This window comes from Scyliorhinus torazame, chromosome 22 (assembly GCF_047496885.1).
Source record: "Scyliorhinus torazame isolate Kashiwa2021f chromosome 22, sScyTor2.1, whole genome shotgun sequence".
Classification (NCBI taxonomy): Eukaryota; Metazoa; Chordata; class Chondrichthyes; order Carcharhiniformes; family Scyliorhinidae; genus Scyliorhinus; species Scyliorhinus torazame.
The window spans coordinates 7,670,299-7,693,444 of NC_092728.1; the positions used below are offsets into that span (position 1 = coordinate 7,670,299).

At 52.9% G+C, this 23,146-nt stretch overlaps 1 protein-coding gene across 1 annotated transcript in view; it reads right to left on the reverse strand.

Annotated features, from left to right (window-relative positions):
• Positions 1–1,024: 1,024 nt before the first annotated feature.
• The window catches only part of LOC140398894 (ATP-binding cassette sub-family D member 1-like), a 66,602-nt gene continuing 44,480 nt past the window's right edge, over positions 1,025–23,146 (reverse strand). Inside the window, exons 7-9 of the mRNA XM_072487850.1 lie at positions 9,183–9,328; positions 4,897–4,981; positions 1,025–1,170 (exon numbers count right to left, since the gene is read on the reverse strand). Of these exons, the coding sequence (XP_072343951.1) occupies positions 1,041–1,170; positions 4,897–4,981; positions 9,183–9,328 (361 nt within the window). The 3' untranslated portion in view covers positions 1,025–1,040. The remainder of the gene's footprint in view (positions 1,171–4,896; positions 4,982–9,182; positions 9,329–23,146) is intronic.

Genomic DNA, 23,146 nt, shown 5'->3' on the forward strand with positions numbered 1-23,146 from the left:
AGAGGGGGGCGGGCAAGAGGGGGCGGGGCAAGAGGGGGGCGGGGCAAGAGGGGGGCGGGGCAAGAGGGGGCGGGGCAAGAGGGGGGCGGGGCAAGAGGGGGGCGGGGCAAGAGGGGGGCGGGGCAAGAGGGGGGCGGGGCAAGAGGGGGCGGGGCAAGAGGGGGGCGGGGCAAGAGGGGGCGGGGCAAGAGGGGGCGGGCAAGAGGGGGCGGGGCAAGAGGGGCGGGGCAAGAGGGGGCGGGGCAAGAGGGGGCGGGGCAAGAGGGGGCGGGGCAAGAGGGGGCGGGGCAAGAGGGGGGCGGGGCAAGAGGGGGCGGGGCAAGAGGGGGGCGGGGCAAGAGGGGGGCGGGGCAAGAGGGGGGCGGGGCAAGAGGGGGGCGGGGCAAGAGGGGGCGGGGCAAGAGGGGGCGGGGCAAGAGGGGGCGGGGCAAGAGGGGGCGGGGCAAGAGGGGCGGGGCAAGAGGGGGGCGGGTCAAGAGGGGGGCGGGCAAGAGGGGGCGGGGCAAGAGGGGGGCGGGGCAAGAGGGGGGCGGGGCAAGAGGGGGGCGGGGCAAGAGGGGGCGGGGCAAGAGGGGGGCGGGGCAAGAGGGGGCGGGGCAAGAGGGGGGCGGGGCAAGAGGGGGCGGGGCAAGAGGGGGGCGGGGCAAGAGGGGGGCGGGGCAAGAGAGGGGCGGGGCAAGAGGGGGCGGGGCAAGAGAGGGGCGGGGCAAGAGAGGGGCGGGGCAAGAGAGGGGCGGGGCAAGAGAGGGCGGGGCAAGAGAGGGGCGGGGCAAGAGAGGGGCGGGCAAGAGAGGGGCGGGGCAAGAGAGGGGCGGGGCAAGAGAGGGGGCGGGGCAAGAGAGGGGGCGGGGCAAGAGAGGGGGCGGGGCAAGAGAGGGGGCGGGGCAAGAGAGGGGGCGGGGCAAGAGAGGGGGCGGGGCAAGAGAGGGGGCGGGGCAAGAGAGAGGGCCGGGACGGGAGAGGAATGTGGGGTCGGGTGGATGTGATATCCGCAGTCCCCCCACCCCGGCCCCAGTGTGGTGCCCCTCCCCGCTCCGCACTCACCATAGTGACGGCCGGTGGGTGATGGACAGCAGCGATATCCCACAATCCTTCGCTGCTTGGAAGATCTTTCCCTCGATGTCAATGCTGACGGCACTCGTACACTCGTCCAGAAGGGCGTACTGCGGTCTGCAACAACAACACGGCACTCCCTCAGTACTGACCCTCTGACAGTGCGGCACTCCCTCAGCACTGACCCTCTGACAGTGCAGCACTCCCTCAGTACTGACCCTCTGACAGTGCGGCACTCCCTCAGTACTGACCCTCTGACAGTGCGGCACACTCAGTACTGACCCTCTGACAGTGCGGCACTCCCACAGTACTGACCCTCCGACAGTGCGGCACACTCAGTACTGACCCTCCGACAGTGCGGCACACTCAGTACTGACCCTCTGACAGTGCGGCACTCCCTCAGTACTGACCCTCTGACAGTGCGGCACTCCCTCAGTACTGACCCTCTGACAGTGCGGCACTCCCTCAGTACTGACCCTCCGACAGTGCGGCACTCCCTCAGTACTGACCCTCTGACAGTGCGGCGCTCCCTCAGTACTGACCCTCTGACAGTGCGGCGCTCCCTCAGTACTGACCCTCGACAGTGCGGCACTCCCTCAGTACTGACCCTCTGACAGTGCGGCACACTCAGTACTGACTCCTCCGACAGTGCGGCACACTCAGTACTGACCCTCCGACAGTGCGGCACTCCCTCAGTACTGACCCTCTGACAGTGCAGCACTCCCTCAGTACTGACCCTCTGACAGTGCGGCACTCCTCAGTACTGACCCTCTGACAGTGCGGCACTCCCTCAGTACTGACCCTCTGACAGTGCAGCACTCCCTCAGTACTGACCCTCTGACAGTGCAGCACTCCCTCAGTACTGACCCTCTGACAGTGCAGCACTCCCTCAGCACTGACCCTCTGACAGTGCGGCACTCCCTCAGTACTGACCCTCTGACAGTGCGGCACTCCCTCAGTACTGACCCTCTGACAGTGCAGCACTCCCTCAGTACTGACCCTCTGACAGTGCAGCACTCCCTCAGTACTGACCCTCTGACAGTGCAGCACTCCCTCAGCACTGACCCTCTGACAGTGCGGCACTCCCTCAGTACTGACCCTCTGACAGTGCAGCACTCCCTCAGTACTGACCCTCTGACTGTGCGGCACTCCCTCAGTACTGACCCTCTGACAGTGCAGCACTCCCTCAGTACTGACCCTCTGACAGTGCAGCACTCCCTCAGCACTGACCCTCTGACAGTGCGGCACTCCCTCAGTACTGACCCTCTGACAGTGCAGCACTCCCTCAGTACTGACCCTCTGACAGTGCGGCACTCCCTCAGTACTGACCCACTGACAGTGCAGCACTCCTCAGTACTGACCCTCTGACAGTGCAGCACTCCCTCAGCACTGACCCTCTGACTGTGCGGCACTCCCTCAGCACTGACCCTCTGACAGTGCAGCACTCCCTCAGCACTGACCCTCTGACAGTGCGGCACTCCCTCAGTACTGACCCTCTGACTGTGCGGCACTCCCTCAGCACTGACCCTCTGACAGTGCGGCACTCTCTCAGTACTGACCCTCTGACTGTGCGGCACTCCCTCAGCACTGACCCTCTGACAGTGCGGCACTCCCTCAGTACTGACCCTCTGACTGTGCGGCACTCCCTCAGCACTGACCCTCTGACAGTGCGGCACTCCCTCAGTACTGACCCTCTGACTGTGCGGCACTCCCTCAGAACTGACTCTGACAGTGCAGCACTCCCTCAGCACTGACCCTCTGACAGTGCGGCACTCCCTCAGCACTGACCCTCTGACAGTGCAGCACTCCCTCAGTACTGACCCTCTGACAGTGCAGCACTCCCTCAGCACTGACCCTCTGACTGTGCGGCACTCCCTCAGTACTGACCCTCTGACTGTGCGGCACTCCCTCAGCACTGACCCTCTGACAGTGCGGCAATCCCTCAGTACTGACCCTCTGACTGTGCGGCACTCCCTCAGCACTGACTCTGACAGTGCGGCACTCCCTCAGCACTGACCCTCTGACAGTGCGGCACTCCCTCAGTACTGACCCTCTGACTGTGCGGCACTCCCTCAGCACTGAATCTCTGACAGTGCAGCACTCCCTCAGTACTGACCCTCTGACAGTGCGGCACTCCCTCAGTACTGACCCTCTGACAGTGCGGCACTCCCTCAGTACTGACCCTCTGACAGTGCGGCATTCCCTCAGTACTGACCCTCTGACAGTGCAGCACTCCCTCAGTACTGACCCTCTGACAGTGCAACACTCCCTCAGTACTGACCCTCTGACAGTGCGGCACTCCCTCAGTACTGACCCTCTGAAAGTGTGGCACTCCCTCAGTTCTGACCCTCTGACAGTGCGGCACTCCCTCAGTACTGACCCTCTGACAGTGCAGCACTCCCTCAGTACTGACCCTCTGACAGTGCAGCACTCCCTCAGCACTGACCCTCTGACAGTGCGGCACTCCCTCAGTACTGACCCTCTGACAGTGCAGCACTCCCTCAGTACTGACCCTCTGACTGTGCGGCACTCCCTCAGTACTGACCCTCTGACAGAGCAGCACTCCCTCAGTACTGACCCTCTGACAGTGCGGCACTCCCTCAGTACTGACCCTCTGACAGTGCAGCACTCCCTCAGTACTGACCCTCTGACAGTGCAGCACTCCCTCAGCACTGACCCTCTGACTGTGCGGCACTCCCTCAGCACTGACCCTCTGACAGTGCAGCACTCCCTCAGCACTGACCCTCTGACAGTGCGGCACTCCCTCAGTACTGACCCTCTGACTGTGCGGCACTCCCTCAGCACTGACCCTCTGACAGTGCGGCACTCCCTCAGTACTGACCCTCTGACTGTGCGGCACTCCCTCAGCACTGACCCTCTGACAGTGCGGCACTCCCTCAGTACTGACCCTCTGACTGTGCGGCACTCCCTCAGCACTGACTCTGACAGTGCGGCACTCCCTCAGCACTGACCCTCTGACTGTGCGGCACTCCCTCAGCACTGACCCTCTGACAGTGCGGCACTCCCTCAGTACTGACCCTCTGACAGTGCGGCACTCCCTCAGTACTGACCCTCTGAAAGTGTGGCACTCCCTCAGTTCTGACCCTCTGACAGTGCGGCACTCCCTCAGCACTGACCCTCTGACAGTGCGGCACTCCCACAGTACTGACCCTCTGACAGTGCGGCACTCCCTCAGTACTGACCCTCTGACAGTGCGGCACTCCCTCAGTACTGACCCTCTGACAGTGCGGCACTCCCTCAGTACTGACCCTCTGACAGTGCGGCACTCCCTCAGTACTGACCCTCTGACAGTGCAGCACTCCCTCAGCACTGACCCTCTGACAGTGCAGCACTCCCTCAGTACTGACCCTCTGACAGTGCAGCACTCCCTCAGCACTGACCCTCTGACAGTGCAGCACTCCCTCAGTACTGACCCTCTGACAGTGCGGCACTCCCTCAGTACTGACCCTCTGACAGTGCGGCACTCCCTCAGCACTGACCCTCTGACAGTGCGGCACTCCCTCAGTATTGACCCTCTGACAGTGCGGCACTCCCTCAGTATTGACCCTCTGACAGTGCGGCACTCCCTCAGTACTGACTCTCTGACAGTACGGCACTCCCTCAGTATTGACCCTCTGACAGTGCAGCACTCCCTCAGTACTGACCCTCTGACAGTGCGGCACTCCCTCAGTACTGACCCTCTGACAGTGCAGCACTCCCTCAGTATTGACCCTCTGACAGTGCGGAGTCTGTGCCATTGCTTGCAAAGATATTCAGGGGTCTCTGGTTAGGATGGGTGGGGGTGGTGGTGGTGGTGGGGGAGGGGGGGGCGGTAGAACCTACCGGTGATAAAACATTCGAGCCATTCCCATTCGCTGTTTCTCCCCACCCGAAAGAACATCCTGCCAATCATTGTGGGCGTCCCAACCTAGAGACGGAAATGACATCAACACATGGCACAAAATAATGAACTCGCCATTTACTCTGTCTCTAACCCCGTGCTGTACCTGTCCTGGGGGTGTTTGATGGAGACAGTGCAGAGGGAGCTTTACTCTGTCTCTAACCCCGTGCTGTACCTGTCCTGGGAGTGTTTGATGGGGACAGTGCAGAGGGAGCTTTACTCTGTATCTAACCCCGTGCTGTACCTGTCCTGGGAGTGTTTGATGGGGACAGTGTAGAGGGAGCTTTACTCTGTATCTAACCCCGTGCTGTACCTGTCCTGGGAGTGTTTGATGGGGACAGTGTAGAGGGAGCTTTACTCTGTATCTAACCCCGTGCTGTACCTGTCCTGGGAGTGTTTGATGGGGACAGTGTAGAGGGAGTTTTACTCTGTACCTAACCCCGTGCTGTCCCTGTCCTGGGAGTGTTTGATGGGGACAGTGTAGAGGGAGCTTTACTCTGTATCTAACCCCGTGCTGTACCTGTCCTGGGAGAGTTTGATGGGGACAGTGTAGAGGGAGCTTTACTCTGTATCTAACCCTGTGCTGTACCTGTCCTGGGAGTGTTTGATGGGGACAGTGTAGAGGGAGCTTTACTCTGTATCTAACCCCGTGCTGTACCTGTCCTGGGAGAGTTTGATGGGGACAGTGTAGAGGGAGCTTTACTCTGTATCTAACCCTGTGCTGTACCTGTCCTGGGAGTGTTTGATGGGGACAGTGTAGAGGAAGCTTTACTCTGTATCTAACCCCGTGCTGTACCTGTCCTGGGAGTGTTTGATGGGGACAGTGTAGAGGGAGCTTTACTCTGTATCTAACCCCGTGCTGTACCTGTCCTGGGAGTGTTTGATGGGGACAGTGTAGATGGAGCTTTACTCTGTATCTAACCCCGTGCTGTACCTGTCCTGGGAGTGTTTGATGGGGACAGTGTAGAGGGAGCTTTACTCTGTATCTAACCCCGTGCTGTACCTGTCCTGGGAGTGTTTGATAGTCCTGGGAGTGTTTGATGGGGACAGTGTAGAGGGAGATTTACTCTGTATCTAACTCTGTGCTGTACCTGTCCTGGGAGTGCTTGATGGGGACAGTGTAGAGGGAGCTTTACTCTGTATCTAACCCCGTGCTGTACCTGTCCTGGGAGTGTCTGATGGGGACAGGGTAGAGTGAGCTTTACTCCGTATCTAACCCCGTGCTGTAGCTGTCCTGGGAGTATTTGATGGGGACAGTGTAGAGGCAGCTTTACTCTGTATGTAACCCCGTGCTGTACCTGTCATGGGAGTGTTTGATGGGGACAGTGTAGAGATAGCTTTACTCTGTATCTAACCCCGTGCTGTACCTGTCCTGGGAGTGTTTGATGGGGACAGTGTAGAGGGAGCTTTACTCTGCCTTTAACCCCGTGCTGTACCTGTCTTGGGAGTGTTTGATGGGGACAGTGTACAGGGAGCTTTACTCTGTATCTAACCCCGTGCTGTCCCTGTCCTGGGAGTGTTTGATGGGGACAGTGTAGAGGGAGTTTTACTCTGTATCGAACCCCATGCTGTACCTGTCCTGGGAATGTTTGATGGGGACAGTATAGCGGGAGCTTTACTCTGTATCTAACCCCGTGCTGTACCTGTCCTGGGAGTGTTTGATGGGGACAGTGTAGAGAGAGGTTTACTCTGTATCAAACTCGTGCTGTACCTGTCCTGGTGTGTTTTATGGTACTGGGAGTGTTTGATGGGGACAGTGTAGAGGGAGCTTTACTCTGTATCTAACCCCGTGCTGTACCTGTCCTGGGAGTGTTTGATGGGGACAGTGTAGAGGAAGTTTTACTCTGTACCTAACCCCGTGCTGTCCCTGTCCTGGGAGTGTTTGATGGGGACAGTGTAGAGGGAGCTTTACTCTGTATCTAACCCCGTGCTGTACCTGTCCTGGGAGAGTTTGATGGGGACAGTGTAGAGGGAGCTTTACTCTGTATCTAACCCTGTGCTGTACCTGTCCTGGGAGTGTTTGATGGGGACAGTGTAGAGGGAGCTTTACTCTGTATCTAACCCCGTGCTGTACCTGTCCTGGGAGAGTTTGATGGGGACAGTGTAGAGGGAGCTTTACTCTGTATCTAACCCTGTGCTGTACCTGTCCTGGGAGTGTTTGATGGGGACAGTGTAGAGGGAGCTTTACTCTGTATCTAACCCCGTGCTGTACCTGTCCTGGGAGTGTTTGATGGGGACAGTGTAGAGGGAGCTTTACTCTGTATCTAACCCCGTGCTGTACCTGTCCTGGGAGTGTTTGATAGTCCTGGGAGTGTTTGATGGGGACAGTGTAGAGGGAGATTTACTCTGTATCTAACTCTGTGCTGTACCTGTCCTGGGAGTGCTTGATGGGGACAGTGTAGAGGGAGCTTTACTCTGTATCTAACCCCGTGCTGTACCTGTCCTGGGAGTGTCTGATGGATACAGGGTAGAGTGAGCTTTACTCCGTATCTAACCCCGTGCTGTAGCTGTCCTGGGAGTATTTGATGGAGACAGTGTAGAGGCAGCTTTACTCTGTATGTAACCCCGTGCTGTACCTGTCATGGGAGTGTTTGATGGGGACAGTGTAGAGATAGCTTTACTCTGTATCTAACCCCGTGCTGTACCTGTCCTGGGAGTGTTTGATGGGGACAGTGTAGAGGGAGCTTTACTCTGCCTTTAACCCCGTGCTGTACCTGTCTTGGGAGTGTTTGATGGGGACAGTGTACAGGGAGCTTTACTCTGTATCTAACCCCGTGCTGTCCCTGTCCTGGGAGTGTTTGATGGGGACAGTGTAGAGGGAGTTTTACTCTGTATCGAACCCCATGCTGTACCTGTCCTGGGAATGTTTGATGGGGACAGTCTTGCGGGAGCTTTACTCTGTATCTAACCCCGTGCTGTACCTGTCCTGGGAGTGTTTGATGGGGACAGTGTAGAGAGAGGTTTACTCTGTATCAAACTCGTGCTGTACCTGTCCTGGTGTGTTTTATGGTACTGGGAGTGTTTGATGGGGACAGTGTAGAGGGAGCTTTACTCTGTATCACACCCTGTGCTGTACCTGTCCTGGGAGTGTTTGATGGGGACAGTGTAGAGGGAGCTTTACTCTTTATCTAACCGAGTGCTGTAACTGTCATGGGAGTGTTTGATGGGGACAGTGCAGAGGGAGCTTTACTCTGTATCTAACCCCGTGCTGTACCTGTCCTGGGAGTGTTTGATGGGGACAGTGTAGCGGGAGCTTTACTCTGTATCTATCCCCGTGCTGTACCTGTCCTGGGAGTGCTTGATGGGGACAGTGTAGAGGGAGCTTTACTCTGTATCTAAACCCGTGCTGTACCTGCCCTGGGGGTGTTTGATGGGGACAGTGAAGAGGGAGCTTTACTCTGTATCTAACCCCGTGCTGTACCTGTCCTGGGAGTGTTTGATGAGGACAGTGTAGAGGGAGCTTTACTCTGTATCTAACCCCGTGCTGTACCTGTCCTGGGAGTGTTTGATGGGGACAGTGTAGAGGGAACTTTACTCTGTATCTAACCCCGTGCTGTACCTGTGCTGGGAGTGTTTGATGGGGACAGTGTAGAGGGAACTTTACTCTGTATCTAACACCGTGCTGTACCTGTCCTGGGAGTGTTTGATGGGGACAGTGTAGAGGGAGCTTTACTCTGTATCTAACCCCGTGCTGTACCTGTCCTGGGAGTGTTTGATGGGGACAGTGTACAGGGAGCTTTACTCTGTATCTAACCCCGTGCTGTACCTGTCCTGGGAGTGTTTGATGGGGACAGTGTAGAGGGGGCTTTCCTCTGTATCTAACCCCGTGCTGTACCTGTCCTGGGACTGTGTGTGGGGACAGTGTAGAGGGAGCTTTACTCTGTATCTAACCCCGTGCTGCACCTGTCCTGGGAGTGTTTGATGGGGACAGTGTACAGGGAGCTTTACTCTGTATCTAACCCCGTGCTGTACCTGTCCTGGGAGTGTTTGATGGGGACAGTGTACAGGGAGCTTTACTCTGTATCTAACCCCGTGCTGTACCTGTCCTGGGAGTGTTTGATGGGGACAGTGTACAGGGAGCTTTACTCTGTATCTAACCCCGTGCTGTACCTGTCCTGCGAGTGTTTGATGGGGACAGTGTAGAGGGAGCTTTACTCTGTATCTAACCCCGTGCTGTACCTGTCCTGGGACTGTGTGTGGGGACAGTGCCGTTACCTCCCGCACTCACCCCCTTCGCGCTGCACAATGTAATTCAAATTGACCAGTTGCAGAATTGCCTCCAGCTGCCGTTCGGTGATTCCTTTCCGCTCGGTGTCTTCAATTAGATCCGGGTAGATTACCTGATCCCGCAGTGATCCCTCAGACATGTACGGTCTGTGCCCAGAATAGAACAACAGAGACATGTTTGGGTTATATGAGAGTGTTACAGTGTGGGGTGTGGGGTATATCAGAGTGTTACAGTGAGGGGTGTGGGGTATATCAGTGTTACAGTGAGGGGTGTGGGGTATATCAGTGTTACAGTGAGGGGTGTGGGGTATATCAGTGTTACAGTGAGGGGTGTGTGGTATATCAGTGTTACAGTGAGGGGTGTGGGGTATATCAGTGTTACAGTGAGGGGTGTGGGGTATATCAGTGTTACAGTGAGGGGTGTGGGGTATATCAGTGTTACAGTGAGGGGTGTGTGGTATATCAGTGTTACAGTGAGGGTTGTGGGGTATATCAGTGTTACAGTGAGGGGTGTGGGGTATATCAGTGTTACAGTGAGGGGTGTGGGGTATATCAGTGTTACAGTGAGGGGTGTGGGGTATATCAGTGTTACAGTGAGGGGTGTGGGGTATATCAGTGTTACAGTGAGGGGTGTGGGGTATATCAGAGTGTTACAGTGAGGGGTGTGGGGTATATCAGAGTGTTACAGTGAGGGGTGTGAGGTATATCAGAGTGTTACAGTGAGGGGTGTGGGGTATATCAGTGTTACAGTGAGGGGTGTGGGGTATATCAGTGTTACAGTGAGGGGTGTGGGGTATATCAGTGTTACAGTGAGGGGTGTGGGGTATATCAGTGTTACAGTGAGGGGTGTGGGGTATATCAGTGTTACAGTGAGGGGTGTGGGGTATATCAGTGTTGCAGTGAGGGGTGTGGGGTATATCAGTGTTACAGTGAGGGGTGTGGGGTATATCAGAGTGTGACAGTGAGGGGTGTGGGGTATATCAGTGTTACAGTGAGGGGTGTGGGGTATATCAGTGTTACAGTGAGGGGTGTGGGGTATATCAGTGTTACAGTGAGGGGTGTGGGGTATATCAGTGTTACAGTGAGGGGTGTGGGGTATATCAGTGTTACAGTGAGGGGTGTGGGGTATATCAGTGTTGCAGTGAGGGGTGTGGGGTATATCAGTGTTACAGTGAGGGGTGTGGGGTATATCAGAGTGTGACAGTGAGGGGTGTGGGGTATATCAGTGTTACAGTGAGGGGTGTGGGGTATATCAGTGTTACAGTGAGGGGTGTGGGGTATATCAGTGTTAAAGTGAGGGGTGTGGGGTATATCAGAGTGTGACAGTGAGGGGTGTGGGGTATATCAGTGTTACAGTGAGGGGTGTGGGGTATATCAGTGTTACAGTGAGGGGTGTGGGGTATATCAGTGTGTTACAGTGAGGGGTGTGGGGTATATCAGTGTTGCAGTGAGGGGTGTGGGGTATATCAGTGTTACAGTGAGGGGTGTGGGGTATATCAGAGTGTGACAGTGAGGGGTGTGGGGTATATCAGTGTTACAGTGATGTGTGTGGGGTATATCAGTGTTACAGTGAGGGGTGTGGGGTATATCAGTGTTACAGTGAGGGGTGTGGGGTATATCAGTGTTACAGTGAGGGGTGTGGGGTATATCTGTGTTACAGTGAGGGGTGTGGGGTATATCAGTGTTACAGTGAGGGGTGTGGGGTATATCAGTGTTACAGTGAGGGGTGTGGGGTATATCAGTGTTACAGTGAGGGGTGTGGGGTATATCTGTGTTACAGTGAGGGGTGTGGGGTATATCAGTGTTACAGTGAGGGGTGTGGGGTATATCAGTGTTACAGTGAGGGGTGTGGGGTATATCAGTGTTACAGTGAGGGGTGTGGGGTATATCAGTGTTACAGTGAGGGGTGTGGGGTATATCAGTGTTGCAGTGAGGGGTGTGGGGTATATCAGTGTTACAGTGAGGGGTGTGGGGTATATCAGTGTTACAGTGATGTGTGTGGGGTATATCAGTGTTACAGTGAGGGGTGTGGGGTATATCAGTGTTACAGTGAGGGGTATATCAGTGTTACAGTGAGGGGTGTGGGGTATATCAGTGTTACAGTGAGGGGCGTGGGATTATATCAGTGTTACAGTGAGGGATGTGGGGTATATCAGTGTTACAGTGATGTGTGTGGGGTATATCAGTGTTACAGTGAGGGGTGTGGGGTATATCAGTGTTACAGTGAGGGGTATATCAGTGTTACAGTGAGGGGTGTGGGGTATATCAGTGTTACAGTGAGGGGTGTGGGGTATATCAGTGTTACAGTGAGGGGTGTGGGGTATATCAGTGTTACAGTGAGGGGTGTGGGGTATATCAGTGTTACAGTGAGGGGTATATCAGTGTTACAGTGAGGGGTGTGGGGTATATCAGAGTGTTACAGTGAGGGGTGTGGGGTATATCAGTGTTACAGTGAGGGGTGTGGGGTATATCAGTGTTACAGTGAGTGGTGTGGGGTATATCAGTGTTACAGTGAGGGGTGTGGGGTATATCAGTGTTACAGTGAGGGGTGTGGGTATATCAGTGTTACAGTGAGGGGTGTGGGGTATATCAGTGTTACAGTGAGGGGTGTGGGGTATATCAGAGTGTTACAGTGAGGGGTGTGAGGTATATCAGTGTTACAGTGAGGGGTGTGGGGTATATCAGTGTTACAGTGAGGGGTGTGGGGTATATCAGTGATACAGTGAGGGGTGTGGGGTATATCAGTGTTACAGTGAGGGGTGTGGGTATATCAGTGTTACAGTGAGGGGTGTGGGGTATATCAGTGTTACAGTGAGGGGTGTGGGGTATATCAGAGTGTTACAGTGAGGGGTGTGGGGTATATCAGAGTGTTACAGTGAGGGGTGTGGGGTATATCAGAGTGTTACAGTGAGGGGTGTGGGGTATATCAGTGTTACAGTGTGGGGTATATCAGTGTTACAGTGAGGGGTGTGGGGTATATCAGTGTTACAGTGAGGGGTGTGGGGTATATCAGTGTTACAGTGTGGGGTATATCAGTGTTACAGTGAGGGGTGTGGGGTATATCAGTGTTACAGTGAGGGGTGTGGGGTATATCAGAGTGTTACAGTGAGGGGTGTGCGGTATATCAGTGTGTTACAGTGAGGGGTGTGGGGTATATCAGAGTGTTACAGTGAGGAGTGTGGGGTATATCAGTGTTACAGTGAGGGGTGTGGGGGATATCAGTGTTCCAGTGAGGGGTGTGGGTTATATCAGTGTTACAGTGAGGGGTGTGGGGTATATCAGTGTTACAGTGAGGGGTGTGGGATATTTCAGTGTTACAGTGAGGGGCGTGGGGTATATCAGTGTTACAGTGAGGAGTGTGGGGTATATCAGTGTTACAGTGAGGGGTGTGGGGTATATCAGTGTTACAGTGAGGGGTGTGGGTTATATCAGTGTTACAGTGAGGGGTGTGGGGTATATCAGTGTTACAGTGAGGGGTGTGGGGTATATCAGTGTTACAGTGAGGGGTGTGGGGTATATCAGAGTGTTACAGTGAGGGGTGTGGGGTATATCAGTGTTTCAGTGAGGGGTGTGGGGTATATCAGAGTGTTACAGTGAGGGGTGTGGGGTATATCAGAGTGTTACAGTGAGGGGTGTGGGGTATATCAGTGTTACAGTGAGGGGTGTGGGGTATATCAGTGTTACAGTGAGGGGTGTGGGGTATATCAGAGTGTTACAGTGAGGGGTGTGGGGTATATCAGTGTTACAGTGAGGGGTGTAGTGTATATCAGTGTTACAGTGAGGTGTGTGGGGTATATCAGTGTTACAGTGAGGGGTGTGGGGTATATCAGTGTTACAGTGAGGGGTGTGGGGTATATCAGTGTTACAGTGAGGCGTGTGGGGTATATCAGAGTGTTACAGTGAGGGGTGTGGGATATATCAGTGTTACAGTGAGGGGTGTGGGGTATATCAGAGAGTGTTACAGTGAGGGGTGTGGGGTATATCAGAGTGTTACAGTGAGGGGTGTGGGGTATATCAGAGTGTTACAGTGAGGGGTGTGGGGTATATCAGTGTTACAGTGAGGGGGGTGGGGTATATCAGCGTTACAGTGAGGGGTGTGGGGTATATCAGAGTGTTACAGTGAGGGGTGTGGGGTATATCAGTGTTACAGTGAGGGGTGTGGGGTATATCAGTGTTACAGTGAGGGGTGTGGGGTATATCAGTGTTACAGTGAGGGATGTGGGGTATATCAGTGTTACAGTGAGGGGTGTGGGGTATATCAGTGTTACAGTGAGGGGTGTGGGATATTTCAGTGTTACAGTGAGGGGCGTGGGGTATATCAGTGTTACAGTGAGGAGTGTGGGGTATATCAGTGTTACAGTGAGGGGTGTGGGGTATATCAGTGTTACAGTGAGGGGTGTGGGTTATATCAGTGTTACAGTGAGGGGTGTGGGGTATATCAGTGTTACAGTGAGGGGTGTGGGGTATATCAGTGTTACAGTGAGGGGTGTGGGGTATATCAGAGTGTTACAGTGAGGGGTGTGGGGTATATCAGTGTTTCAGTGAGGGGTGTGGGGTATATCAGAGTGTTACAGTGAGGGGTGTGGGGTATATCAGAGTGTTACAGTGAGGGGTGTGGGGTATATCAGTGTTACAGTGAGGGGTGTGGGGTATATCAGTGTTACAGTGAGGGGTGTGGGGTATATCAGAGTGTTACAGTGAGGGGTGTGGGGTATATCAGTGTTACAGTGAGGGGTGTAGTGTATATCAGTGTTACAGTGAGGTGTGTGGGGTATATCAGTGTTACAGTGAGGGGTGTGGGGTATATCAGTGTTACAGTGAGGGGTGTGGGGTATATCAGTGTTACAGTGAGGCGTGTGGGGTATATCAGAGTGTTACAGTGAGGGGTGTGGGATATATCAGTGTTACAGTGAGGGGTGTGGGGTATATCAGAGAGTGTTACAGTGAGGGGTGTGGGGTATATCAGAGTGTTACAGTGAGGGGTGTGGGGTATATCAGAGTGTTACAGTGAGGGGTGTGGGGTATATCAGTGTTACAGTGAGGGGGGTGGGGTATATCAGCGTTACAGTGAGGGGTGTGGGGTATATCAGAGTGTTACAGTGAGGGGTGTGGGGTATATCAGTGTTACAGTGAGGGGTGTAGTGTATATCAGTGTTACAGTGAGGTGTGTGGGGTATATCAGTGTTACAGTGAGGGATGTGGGGTATATCAGTGTTACAGTGAGGGGTGTGGGGTATATCAGTGTTACAGTGAGGGGTGTGGGATATTTCAGTGTTACAGTGAGGGGCGTGGGGTATATCAGTGTTACAGTGAGGAGTGTGGGGTATATCAGTGTTACAGTGAGGGGTGTGGGGTATATCAGTGTTACAGTGAGGGGTGTGGGTTATATCAGTGTTACAGTGAGGGGTGTGGGGTATATCAGTGTTACAGTGAGGGGTGTGGGGTATATCAGTGTTACAGTGAGGGGTGTGGGGTATATCAGAGTGTTACAGTGAGGGGTGTGGGGTATATCAGTGTTTCAGTGAGGGGTGTGGGGTATATCAGAGTGTTACAGTGAGGGGTGTGGGGTATATCAGAGTGTTACAGTGAGGGGTGTGGGGTATATCAGTGTTACAGTGAGGGGTGTGGGGTATATCAGTGTTACAGTGAGGGGTGTGGGGTATATCAGAGTGTTACAGTGAGGGGTGTGGGGTATATCAGTGTTACAGTGAGGGGTGTAGTGTATATCAGTGTTACAGTGAGGTGTGTGGGGTATATCAGTGTTACAGTGAGGGGTGTGGGGTATATCAGTGTTACAGTGAGGGGTGTGGGGTATATCAGTGTTACAGTGAGGCGTGTGGGGTATATCAGAGTGTTACAGTGAGGGGTGTGGGATATATCAGTGTTACAGTGAGGGGTGTGGGGTATATCAGAGAGTGTTACAGTGAGGGGTGTGGGGTATATCAGAGTGTTACAGTGAGGGGTGTGGGGTATATCAGAGTGTTACAGTGAGGGGTGTGGGGTATATCAGTGTTACAGTGAGGGGGGTGGGGTATATCAGCGTTACAGTGAGGGGTGTGGGGTATATCAGAGTGTTACAGTGAGGGGTGTGGGGTATATCAGTGTTACAGTGAGGGGTGTGGGGTATATCAGTGTTACAGTGAGGGGTGTGGGGTATATCAGTGTTACAGTGAGGGATGTGGGGTATATCAGTGTTACAGTGAGGGGTGTGGGGTATATCAGTGTTACAGTGAGGGGGGTGGGGTATATCAGTGTTACAGTGAGGGTGTGGGGTATTTCAGTGTTACAGTGAGGGGTGTGGGGTATATCAGAGTGTTACAGTGAGGGGTGTGGGGTATATCAGAGAGTGTTACAGTGAGGGGTGTGGGGTATATCAGAGTGTTACAGTGAGGGGTGTGGGGTATATCAGAGTATTACAGTGAGGGGTGTGGGGTATATCAGTGTTACAGTGAGGGGTGTGGGGTATATCAGAGTGTTACAGTGAGGGGTGTGGGGTATATCAGTGTTACAGTGAGGGGGGTGGGGTATATCAGTGTTACAGTGAGGGGTGTGGGGTATATCAGTGTTACAGTGAGGGATGTGGGGTATATCAGTGTTACAGTGAGGGGTGTGGGGTATATCAGTGTTACAGTGAGGGGTATATCAGAGTGTTACAGTGAGGGGTGTGGGGTATTTCAGTGTTACAGTGAGGGGTGTGGGGTATATCAGAGTGTTACAGTGAGGGGTGTGGGGTATATCAGAGAGTGTTACAGTGAGGGGTATGGGGTATATCAGAGTGTTACAGTGAGGGGTGTGGGGTATATCAGAGTGTTACAGTGAGGGGTGTGGGGTATATCAGTGTTACAGTGAGGGGGGTGGGGTATATCAGTGTTACAGTGAGGGGTGTGGGGTATATCAGTGTTACAGTGAGGGGTGTGGGTATATCAGTGTTACAGTGAGGGGTGTGCGGTATATCAGTGTTACAGTGAGGGGTGTGGGGTATATCAGAGTGTTACAGTGAGGGGTGTGGGGTATATCAGAGTGTTACAGTGAGGGGTGTGGGGTATATCAGAGTGTTACAGTGAGGGGTGTGGGGTATATCAGTGTTACAGTGTGGGGTATATCAGTGTTACAGTGAGGGGTGTGGGGTATATCAGTGTTACAGTGAGGGGTGTGGGGTATATCAGGGTTACAGTGTGGGGTATATCAGTGTTACAGTGAGGGGTGTGGGGTATATCAGTGTTACAGTGAGGGGTGTGGGGTATATCAGAGTGTTACAGTGAGGGGTGTGCGGTATATCAGTGTGTTACAGTGAGGGGTGTGGGGTATATCAGAGTGTTACAGTGAGGAGTGTGGGGTATATCAGTGTTACAGTGAGGGGTGTGGGGGATATCAGTGTTACAGTGAGGGGTGTGGGTTATATCAGTGTTACAGTGAGGGGTGTGGGGTATATCAGTGTTACAGTGAGGGGTGTGGGGTATATCAGTGTTACAGTGAGGGGTGTGGGATATTTCAGTGTTACAGTGAGGGGCGTGGGGTATATCAGTGTTACAGTGAGGAGTGTGGGGTATATCAGTGTTACAGTGAGGGGTGTGGGGTATATCAGTGTTGCAGTGAGGGGTGTGGGTTATATCAGTGTTACAGTGAGGGGTGTGGGGTATATCAGTGTTACAGTGAGGGGTGTGGGGTATATCAGTGTTACAGTGAGGGGTGTGGGGTATATCAGAGTGTTACAGTGAGGGGTGTGGGGTATATCAGTGTTTCAGTGAGGGGTGTGGGGTATATCAGAGTGTTACAGTGAGGGGTGTGGGGTATATCAGAGTGTTACAGTGAGGGGTGTGGGGTATATCAGTGTTACAGTGAGGGGTGTGGGGTATATCAGTGTTACAGTGAGGGGTGTGGGGTGTATCAGAGTGTTACAGTGAGGGGTGTGGGGTATATCAGTGTTACAGTGAGGGGTGTAGTGTATATCAGTGTTACAGTGAGGTGTGTGGGGTATATCAGTGTTACAGTGAGGGGTGTGGGGTATATCAGTGTTACAGTGAGGGGTGTGGGGTATATCAGTGTGTTACAGTGAGGGGTGTGAGGTATATCAGAGTGTTACAGTGAGGGGTGTGGGGTATATCAGTGTTACAGTGAGGGGTGTGGGGTATATCAGAGAGTGTTACAGTGAGGGGTGTGGGGTATATCAGAGTGTTACAGTGAGGGGTGTGGGGTATATCAGAGTGTTACAGTGAGGGGTGTGGGGTATATCAGTGTTACAGTGAGGGGGGTGGGGTATATCAGTGTTACAGTGAGGGGTGTGGGGTATATCAGAGTGTTACAGTGAGGGGTGTGGGGTATATCAGTGTTACAGTGAGGGGTGTGGGGTATATCAGTGTTACAGTGAGGGGTGTGGGGTATATCAGTGTTACAGTGAGGGATGTGGGGTATATCAGTGTTACAGTGAGGGGTGTGGGGTATATCAGTGTTACAGTGAGGGGGGTGGGGTATATCAGTGTTACAGTGAGGGTGTGGGGTATTTCAGTGTTACAGTGAGGGGTGTGGGGTATATCAGAGTGTTACAGTGAGGGGTGTGGGGTATATCAGAGAGTGTTACAGTGAGGGGTGTGGGGTATATCAGAGTGTTACAGTGAGGGGTGTGGGGTATATCAGAGTGTTACAGTGAGGGGTGTGGGGTATATCAGTGTTACAGTGAGGGGGGTGGGGTATATCAGTGTTACAGTGAGGGGTGTGGGGTATATCAGAGTGTTACAGTGAGGGGTGTGGGGTATATCAGTGTTACAGTGAGGGGTGTGGGGTATATCAGTGTTACAGTGAGGGGTGTGGGGTATATCAGTGTTACAGTGAGGGATGTGGGGTATATCAGTGTTACAGTGAGGGGTGTGGGGTATATCAGTGTTACAGTGAGGGGTATATCAGAGTGTTACAGTGAGGGGTGTGGGGTATATCAGTGTTACAGTGAGGGGTGTGGGGTATATCAGTGTTACAGTGAGGGGTGTGGGGTATATCAGTGTTACAGTGAGGGGTGTGGGGTATATCAGTGTTACAGTGAGGGGTGTGGGGTATATCAGTGTTACAGTGAGGAGTGTGGGGTATATCAGAGTGTTACAGTGAGGGGTGTGGGGTATATCAGTGTTACAGTGAGGGGTGTGGGGTATATCAGTGTTACAGTGAGGGGTGTGGGGTATATCAGTGTTACAGTGAGGGGTGTGGGGTATATCAGTGTTACAGTGAGGGGTGTGGGGTATATCAGTGTTACAGTGAGGGGTTTGGGGTATATCAGAGTGTTACAGTGAGGGGTGTGGGGTATACCAGTGTTACAGTGAGGGATGTGGGGTATATCCGTGTTACAGTGAGGGGTGTGGGGTATATCAGTGTTACAGTGAGGGGTGTGGGGTATATCAGTGTTACAGTGAGGGGTGTGGGGTATATCAGTGTTACAGTGAGGGGTGTGGGGTATATCAGTGTTACAGTGAGGGGTGTGAGGTATATCAGTGTTACAGTGAGGGGTGTGGGGTATATCAGTGTTACAGTGAGGGGTGTGAGGTATATCAGTGTTACAGTGAGGGGTGTGGGGTATATCAGTGTTACAGTGAGGGGTGTGGGGTATATCAGTGTTACAGTGAGGGGTGTGGGGTATATCAGTGTTACAGTGAGGGGTGTGAGGTATATCAGTGTTACAGTGAGGGGTGTGGGGTATATCAGTGTTACAGTGTGGGGTATATCAGTGTTACAGTGAGGGGTGTGGGGTATATCAGTGTTACAGTGAGGGGTGTGGGGTATATCAGTGTTAAAGTGAGGGGTGTGGGGTATATCAGTGTTACAGTGAGGGGTGTGGGGTATATCAGTGTTACAGTGTGGGGTATATCAGTGTTACAGTGAGGGGTGTGGGGTATATCAGTGTTACAGTGAGGGGTGTGGGGTATATCAGTGTTACAGTGAGGGGTGTGGGGTATATCAGTGTTACAGTGAGGGGTGTGGGGTATATCAGTGTTACAGTGAGGGGTGTGAGGTATATCAGTGTTACAGTGAGGGGTGTGGAGTATATCAGTGTTACAGTGAGGGGTGTGGGGTATATCAGTGTTACAGTGAGGGGTGTGGGGTATATCAGTGTTACAGTGAGGGGTGTGGAGTATATCAGTGTTACAGTGAGGAGTGTGGGGTATATCAGTGTTACAGTGAGGGGTGTGGGGTATATCAGTGTTACAGTGAGGGGTGTGGGGTATATCAGTGTTACAGTGAGGGGTGTGGGGTATATCAGTGTTACAGTGAGGGGTGTGGGGTATATCAGTGTTACAGTGAGGGGTGTGGGGTATATCAGTGTTACAGTGAGGAGTGTGGGATATATCAGAGTGTTACAGTGAGGGGTGTGGGATATATCAGTGTTACAGTGAGGGGTATATCAGTGTTACAGTGAGGGGTGTGGGGTATATCAGTGTTACAGTGAGGGGTATATCAGTGTTACAGTGAGGGGTGTGGGGTATATCAGTGTTACAGTGAGGGGTGTGGGGTATATCAGAGTGTTACAGTGAGGGGTGTGGGATATATCAGTGTTACAGTGAGGGGTCTGCGGTATATCTGTGTTACAGTGAGGGGTGTGGGGTATATCAGTGTTACAGTGAGGGGTGTGGGATATATCAGTGTTACAGTGAGGGGTGTGGGGTATATCAGTGTTACTGTGAGGGGTGTGGGGTATATCAGTGTTACAGTGAGGGATGTGGGGTATATCAGTGTTACAGTGAGGGGTGTGTACCAGTGTTACAGTGAGGGGTGTGGGATATATCAGTGTTACAGTGAGGGGTGTGGGGTATATCAGTGTTACAGTGAGGGGTGTGGGGTATATCAGTGTTACAGTGAGGGGTGTGGGGTATATCAGTGTTACAGTGAGGGGTGTGGGGTATATCAGAGTGTTACAGTGAGGGGTGTGGGGTATATCAGAGTGTTACAGTGATGGGTGTGGGGTATATCAGTGTTACAGTGAGGGATGTGGGGTATATCAGTGTTACAGTGAGGGGTGTGGGGTATATCAGTGTTACAGTGAGGGGTGTGGGATATATCAGAGTGTGACAGTGAGGGGTGTGGGGTATATCAGAGTGTTACAGTGATGGGTGTGGGGTATATCAGTGTTACAGTGAGGTGTGTGGGGTATATCAGTGTTTCAGTGAGGGGTGTGGGGTATATCAGTGTTACAGTGAGGGGTGTGGGGTATATCAGTGTTTCAGTGAGGGGTGTGGGGTATATCAGTGTTACAGTGAGGGGTGTGGGGTATATCAGTGTTACAGTGATGGGTGTGGGGTATATCAGTGTTACAGTGAGGTGTGTGGGGTATATCAGTGTTACAGTGAGGGGTGTGGGGTATATCAGTGTTACAGTGAGGTGTGTGGGGTATATCAGTGTTTCAGTGAGGGGTGTGGGGTATATCAGTGTTACAGTGAGGGGTGTGGGGTATATCAGTGTTACAGTGAGGGGTGTGGGGTATATCAGTGTTACAGTGAGTGGTGTGGGGTATATCAGTGTTACAGTGAGGGGTGTGGGGTATATCAGTGTTACAGTGAGGGGTGTGGGGTATATCAGTGTTACAGTGAGGGGTGTGGGGTATATCAGTGTTACAGTGAGGGGTGTGGGGTATATCAGTGTTACAGTGAGGGGTGTGGGGTATATCAGTGTTACAGTGAGGGGTGTGGGGTATATCAGTGTTACAGTGAGTGGTGTGGGGTATATCAGTGTTACAGTGAGGGGTGTGGGGTATATCAGTGTTACAGTGAGGGGTGTGGGGTATATCAGTGTTACAGTGAGGGGTGTGGGGTATATCAGTGTTACAGTGAGGGGTGTGGGGTATATCAGTGTTACAGTGAGGGGTGTGGGGTATATCAGTGTGTTACAGTGAGGGGTGTGGGGTATATCAGTGTTACAGTGAGGGGTGTGGGGTATTTCAGAGTGTTACAGTGAGCGGTGTGGGGTATATCAGTGTTACAGTGAGGGGTGTGGGGTATATCAGTGTTACAGTGAGGGGTGTGGGGTATATCAGTGTTACAGTGAGGGGTGTGGGGTATATCAGTGTTACAGTGAGGGGTGTGGGGTATATCAGTGTTACAGTGAGGGGTGTGGGATATATCAGTGTTACAGTGAGGGGTGTGGGGCATATCAGTGTTACAGTGAGGGGTGTGGGGTATATCAGTGTTACAGTGAGGGGTGTGGGATATATCAGTGTTACAGTGAGGGGTGTGGGATATATCAGTGTTACAGTGAGGGGTGTGGGGTATATCAGAGTGTGACAGTGAGGGGTGTGGGGTATATCAGTGTTGCAGTTAGGGGTGTGGGGTATATCAGTGTTACAGTGAGGTGTGTGGGGTATATCAGTGTTACAGTGAGGGGTGTGGGATATATCAGTGTTACAGTGAGGGGTGCGGGGTATATCAGTGTTACAGTGAGGGGTGTGGGGTATATCAGTGTTACAGTGAGGGGTGTTGGGTATATCAGGGTATTACAGTGAGGGGTGTGGGGTATATCAGTGTTACAGTGAGGGGGGTGGGGTATATCAGAGTGTGACAGTGAGGGGTGTGGGGTGTATCAGAGAGTGTTACAGTGAGGGGTGTGGGATATATCAGTGTTACAGTGAGGGGTGTGGGGTATATCAGTGTTACAGTGAGGGGTGTGGGGTATATCAGAGTGTTACAGTGAGGTGTGTGGGGTATATCAGTGTTACAGTGAGGGGTGTGGGATATATCAGTGTTACAGTGAGGGGTGCGGGGTATATCAGTGTTACAGTGAGGGGTGTGGGGTATATCAGTGTTACAGTGAGGGGTGTTGGGTATATCAGGGTATTACAGTGAGGGGTGTGGGGTATATCAGTGTTACAGTGAGGGGGGTGGGGTATATCAGAGTGTGACAGTGAGGGGTGTGGGGTATATCAGTGTTGCAGTGAGGGGTGTGGGGTATATCAGTGTTACAGTGAGGGGTGTGGGGTATATCAGTGTTACAGTGAGGTGTGTGGGGTATATCAGTGTTACAGTGAGGGGTGTGGGGTATATCAGTGTTACAGTGAGGGGTGTGGGGTATATCAGAGTGTGACAGTGAGGGGTGTGGGGTATATCAGTGTTACAGTGAGGGGTGTGGGGTATATCAGTGTTACAGTGAGGGGCGTGGGGTATATCAGTGTTACAGTGAGGGGTGTGCGGTATATCAGTGTTACAGTGAGGGGTGTGCGGTATATCAGTGTTACAGTGAGGGGTGTGGGGTATATCAGTGTGACAGTGAGGGGTGTGGGGTATATCAGTGTGACAGTGAGGGGTGTGGGATATATCAGTGTTACAGTGAGGGGTGTGGGGTATATCAGTGTTACAGTGAGGGGTGTGGGGTATATCAGTGTTGCAGTGAGGGGTGTGGGGTATATCAGAGTGTTCCAGTGAGGGGTGTGGGGTATATCAGTGTTACAGTGAGGGGTGTGGGGTATATCAGTGTTACAGTGAGGGGTGTGGGGTATATCAGAGTGTTACAGTGAGGGGTGTGGGGTATATCAGTGTTACAGTGAGGGGTGTGGGGTATATCAGAGTGTTACAGTGAGGGGTGTGGGGTATATCAGTGTTACAGTGAGGGGTGTGGGGTATATCAGTGTTACAATGAGGGGTGTGGGGTATATCAGTGTTACAGTGAGGGGTGTGGGGTATATCAGTGTTACAGTCAGGGGTGTGGGGTATATCAGAGTGTTACAGTGAGGGGTGTGGGGTATATCAGTGTTACAGTGAGGGGTGTGGGATATATCAGTGTTACAGTGAGGGGTGTGGGGTATATCAGTGTTACAGTGAGGGGTGTGGGATATATCAGTGTTACAGTGAGGGGTGTGGGATATATCAGTGTTACAGTGAGGGGTGTGGGGTATATCAGTGTTACAGTGAGGGGTGTGGGGTATATCAGTGTTACAGTGAGGGGTGTGGGATATATCAGTGTTACAGTGAGGGGTGTGGGGTATATCAGTGTTACAGT